The sequence below is a fragment of the Epargyreus clarus genome, unplaced genomic scaffold (assembly GCF_041222505.1).
Source record: "Epargyreus clarus isolate Ecla_fem2 unplaced genomic scaffold, WU_Ecla_fem_2.2 ptg000033l, whole genome shotgun sequence".
Lineage (NCBI taxonomy): Eukaryota > Metazoa > Arthropoda > Insecta > Lepidoptera > Hesperiidae > Epargyreus > Epargyreus clarus.
The window spans coordinates 1891990-1897989 of record NW_027332238.1 but is presented as its reverse complement, the minus strand read 5'-3'; the positions used below and the strand labels follow the sequence as shown (position 1 = coordinate 1897989).

General features: G+C 40.0%; 1 protein-coding gene across 1 annotated transcript in view; it reads right to left on the bottom strand.

Moving 5' to 3' along the window:
• Positions 1–384: 384 nt before the first annotated feature.
• Positions 385–6000, bottom strand: part of Orp8 (Oxysterol-binding protein-related protein 8) — a 78085-nt gene continuing 72469 nt past the window's right edge. The window contains exon 22 of the mRNA XM_073090610.1: positions 385–1466. Within this exon, the coding sequence (XP_072946711.1) occupies positions 1226–1466 (241 nt within the window). The 3' untranslated portion in view covers positions 385–1225. The remainder of the gene's footprint in view (positions 1467–6000) is intronic.

Sequence of the window (6000 nt, the reverse complement as noted above, 5' to 3'; positions counted from 1 at the left end):
ATATTTGGTATACATTTTTCAGCGCAAATCAAAGGATTAATGCGTCTTTACTCGTTTACAAACTCGGCAATGTTCGGCGAACTGTTCGCGAGTATCCCGACATCTACTCGTCACTAGATCAATGTCCGAAGCTCAAATTCTACTAAAACTATAACGAATAATTAAACAATATCTCTCTCATAGCGCTGGCAAGTATAAACAAGTTGTATGTCTGTCCGTGTGGTTTTTACTTGTCGGGTCGAAAAAGGCCCGCCGTGAATCCCGGTGCCGCTAGACATGGTAGGGCAAATATGTATTTTTAGTTAAAAAAAGGAATAATTATTAAGGAAAAAAGACAAACCAGCTGACAAGAAGCAAGCTGAGTTTCTTACCGGATCTTCTCAGTAGAGGTCGCGTTCCGATCCGGTAGTAGTTTAAGAAAAATATTGGTAACTGACAATTCGTAAGTGCCGCCGTTGGCCTATACAAAATAAATATATTTCATTTCATTTAGTTAATGTAAACATATAACTTTATACATGGTTTACTTTTAAATTTCATTTATGTATATAGGTTTAATGAAAAAAAACTTTATGTGCAAATGTAAGCATTTAAATTTAGGTTTTTTTGTCCGTAATTCTTAATTATGTGTCGCGTACGGGAATGCACGCTATCGAATATCTCGAGCCTTATAAGCATACAGCCCTTACGAGGCCCCCTGAGGTCAGGGGTCATTCTACACAATTTGTCAGTAATTAAATAAGTTATGTATTAATTTTGAGAGCTATAAAGTGTCAAATGTCCGTCCCCTACGTATGCGTAATGATACATATGACGGATGACGAAAATTTTGTGTAATATTTTTGTACATTCAATTTTTCATTTCTGATGAAAATATACACAAAACGTTACCGGATACCAAATCCCATATCAATCCGGCATCCAGCACCGACATCGGACACCAAAACCGACATCACGACAAGAATATCTTACCGGATCTTCTCAGTAGAGTTCGCTCCGATCCGGTAGTAGTTTAAGAAAAATATTGTAACTGACAATTTCTAAGTGCCTCCGCAGGACTAAATAATAAACATGGAAAGGCTAAAAGTCTTAATTGTGTTAGACTTGTAGCCTTTCCAGTGACAATATTTTCACCAATCCGGCATATACCATCCCACCATATCGGCCCCAACATCCGACATAGCACAAACACACAGACAGACACACGAACGAACGCACAAACACATCAGTCTTTGTGATAGAACAGCCAGTTCAGCAGCGCCTGCAGCACCATAGCCAAAACGAAACCACCGAACAGATCCCACGAGTGCGCTGTACTGGGCATACGGCCCACGGTTTGCGGTCGGAACGCTATAGCACGCTGCGCTTCCTGGAGACTCTCTATGTTCTTCGAGAGGCGTTCGATAGCTAATGTCTGTTCACGGAGAGTCGCGTCTATTGTGAAGAGCGATTGCTTCAGTGTGCGGCTGGAATTTGAATTGAAATGGGTTAATATATACATACATATATACAGTTTTAGAAGGAAAGAGTACCATCTTTATGAGAGGTGGGGGGATCTAATGAAATTATTATACACACATATTATATAGCTTTAGAAGAGAGGGTATCATGGGTGTAGATATACCTTTATTAGAGGAGGGGGGGTCTAATGAAAAAAAAAGAGATTGTAAGTCGAAAACAAAAGCTAAGAGTGTCCCCTGCTCCCTTCCCATTATATACCCCATGGGAGTGGAGGAGAGGCTACCGGACCTGGGGTTGACCCTTCGCTCAAGTTATACGTATTGATGATATAGCTCTTATCGGGGTTTAACCTTAGGTATTCCCTCTATCTGGTTAAGAGAGAGTGTGATGGCTAAATTACATATGTGGCGACCATCTCAGTCCTCAGGAGTGGCAACACGCCTGTGATCCGCTTCAGGTAGAACCTGCTCTATATGGAGTTGTACAGATGTACATACGACAGTGACTTACCATCAGGTGTGAACATTCGCTCTTTTCATCTTTAAAAAATACATAGATTTAGCATAAAGCTACTTTTATTGAAAAACAGGAAACATATCGTTCATAAAAGTGACTCAAAAGCTTTACACAGTTCCACAAAATCATGACAATAAAGATAAATCATCATCTATGACTAACATTCATATATTTACACTAAGCCTAATGTTACTTGGACACACAATAAACATTTATATAAAAAACCAACACAATACCATTCACTGAAAAAATAATCTATTTGGAGTACCTCAAGGTAAAACTTTAAGACCCCTTTTATTGAGTTAAGACTATAAATGAATTATTTATGCTGGTTAATGCAACACAAATCAATTAATGAACAATCAATATTAAAATATATTAAAAAAAAAACAAATTACACTTGAAAATACCCTGAAGAATCAGTTCGGAGTATCTCAAGGTAGCATTTTTAAACCCCATTTATTATAAAATGTTAATTATTTAAACCCGAATAAAGCATTCAATTCAATTTAGCTACACAATAAATATATAAATAAATAATTAAACAATAATATAAAACAAAATTAATAATTTAAAAAACAATCTAAACACAATACCATTCATTTAAAAACTATTTGGGGTGTCTCAAGGTAATATTCTGAGACCACTATTTTATATAACAAATATAAATGATTTATTCAAACCGTTCGATGCAATTTCACGCAGCACACACACTTAGCTAGAAACTACATACAAACACATAGAACTACACGACGTCACAACTATTGTATACACACATTGACGTACCAAATGGACTTCGGATTCTTGAAAAATGTCCGAATTATAATGAGATACAATTTGAAAAAGAACTAAAATTGTCATCACCGAGCAAATAAATGTCGATTTATGTGGTAAAATTAAGCAAAAAACGTTATTAGCACATAAGATAGTATTAAATATTAGCATATTGTACCGCTCCAATATATATCATATATTAATAGCCCTCATAATAGATTAATTTTATAATCATTGATTGATTCAAATGAAGTCGGTTAATTAGACTACTTCAATGCTTATATCAAATCTATATATTCATAGGCAGTTTAGTTTTTACCCCACTGCAAAGGGTAATGTTTTATCCTTTTCTTTTAAAGGTTTTTTCCATTTTGTTCATCCATTACAAAAGTTTGAAAAATGGTCGACTATGGTCACATTTCGACGTGAACGAATATTACTTTAATCAATTTTCCTAACAATTAGCTTGTTAAACTAAATTATATTTCGAAATATTTTTCACATTATTTTCGTGAATTTCATAGTAGCCACGATGTCCATATCAATAAGTCAATGAGTGAAGCATTCGAGTCTTTCATACAATGTATATAAGTTTCTACTCAGAGTAACGATAAGTATATAGTAGCAGACGAGCATGCAGTCCACCTGATGGTAAGTGATGCCACCTATGGACATCTGTAATCAACCCCAGATAGGATTAGATTCAAGCGAGGCCAACTACGGACGACACACGGTCGGCGTCTTTCTCGATATCGAGAAGGCGTTCGACCGCGTATGGCATCCTGGTCTCGTTTTTAAGCTGTTGGAGTCGCCCGTGCCGGCTATGCTGGTGCGGCTAATAGCGTCGTTTCTAGATGGGCGGCAGTTCTTTGTATCGGTCGAGAACGTAGCCTCAGACCCCCGCCCAATACGTGCGGGCGTGCCTCAAGGCAGCTGCCTCTCGCCACTACTCTACGCACTCTACACCAACGACATTCCCACCCTCGAAGGTCACCTCGAGGAATGGGAAAGGGACGTAGAACTCGCGTTGTTCGCGGACGACAGCGCGTACTTCGCGTCCTCTCGTGATCCTGTGCTGGCAACACGCAGGATGCAGCGCTTGCTGGACCTGCTCCCAGAGTGGCTGGACAAGTGGCGTATGGCCGTCAACGTCGGTAAGACGGTCGCGACACTTTTCAGCCGCAGGCGTACTATGCCGCCGCCGCTACGTTTCCGTGATCGGGAAGTAGCTTGGCAGCCCACAGTTAGGTACTTGGGATGTCACATTGATCGCTCGCTGCACATGGTGCCTCAGGTGGACCACGTGATCCGACAGTCCCGTGCTGCACGAGCGATGCTCCGACCAGTGCTGGCATCTCATCTACCGACCCGTACTAAACTAAGGGTGTACAAGTTGTACGTCCGATCACGCCTAACTTACGCGGCACCAGCATGGTATGCCCTGGTGTCAGAATCCAACCGCAAGCGTCTCCGTGTCGTGCAGAGCCAGGCCCTACGAACGATCGTGAGGGCGGGCCGCTATGTTCGGAACGACGTGCTGGAGCGCGACCTCAAGGTTCCGACCTTGGACGGGTTTGTGGCCAGGTTGGCGCATCGTATGTACGCATGCGCCGACAATGGGCCACATGCCCATCTGAGAGGCTTCGCGCCCCTCCACGCTCGACCCCCCGACGGTCGCCCGCTCCCTCGTGAACTCGAGGGGCAGGTGTCCTCCGACCATCTGGAGGACTGAAAATCTGCACACGCAGCCTAGCACAGGTCACGTTAGGACCGATTGCTGCACCGCTGCCTCACGGCAGCCCACAACACCGGTGGGCAGTGTTACCCACTGAGGAGATTGCCCGGGCAAGGAGGGATCCCTCGAGACCCGCAGACCCTGCGCCAAGCGGCGAAGTCACGCCGCGGCATAGGACGACCGCTTTCGTTCGATAGGATTAGATTCCTACCTGAGGTCGACCACAACGTAGCTACATGAGGACTAAGCTGGAACGCGGATAAGTATGTCTCCCTTACCACACTAAACCAGAACACAGGAGCGCTTAACACTGCTGTTATAACAGAAGGTGTGGCGGTGATCCCGCCGGAGACGAACCACGGAGGGTTCTACCACCTTCTATTGAAGGTGTTCTTATTTGAAAAGTCTGGTAAGGGAGACATACTTTTCCGAGGCATTCCAGCTTAGTCTTCAAAAGTAGCGGCGCATCTGCGACCGACCTCAGGTAGGAATCTAATTTTATCTGGGGTTGATTGTAAATGTGCGTACGGCAGTAGCTTACCATCAGGTGGACTACATGCTCGTCTGCTACTCCTATATTATAATTACTCTAAGGATTTATATAATAATATACGTACACATAGTATATAACGAACACCAAACCACACAAGTTTCAAAGATGCAATTACAACAGTACATACTATATACTAAATAATTTACACTTTATATAAACTTTAGGGAAGGGTGTATCAATGAAGTATTTGTACCTGAATCTTAGTATGGAAACACATAGACTTGGTAACCAAATAGGCTCCTAATTTCAAATATTTTTACTAATTTTCAACATGTATATGTGATTTTTGAACATATTTTACACACGTATATTACATGCATTATATTACACGTATATTACATGAAAAAGTTATTTTTTTTTAATATTTTTATTGTCTATGATTTAGGAGACATTAATAAAAAGTATTTAGACTTATGAAGTTTGATTTGAAATTGGAAATAATTGTGAAATAATCAACATTAATGTCGTTTCTCTAAAGAATGTTAAGTTTTTATATTAGATTCGTTTTATTTACAAAATTATATCCCTAAATTAGAGGGAAATATGTATATATAATGTATTGTATATGTATCTATATATTAATAAACACCTAAGTAATGTATGTATATATGTAAATATACAATAGTTTTACAGACAAACATATAAAATTTAGGAGTTCCTCAAGGCACTATCATGGGACCCTAACTACTCATTCCAAAAAAACTTTGAAACTCAGAGTAATGATTAGTATAGAGCGCGTATATAATAAAAACTGTTACGAATTGTAGGCAGATTGTGGTTTATAGGTGTCTATAAGTAGCTTAGAAAATATAATATTTTACTTTTCACAGTACATTTTACAATAATTACGATTTTCACTATTAAAACGACAAAATTAGCCAAATAAATGCGCATTTTAACTTAAAATATATGTTCACAATACGCCCTGTATCACGCATCAGCTGCGAAGGGTATATTAAAT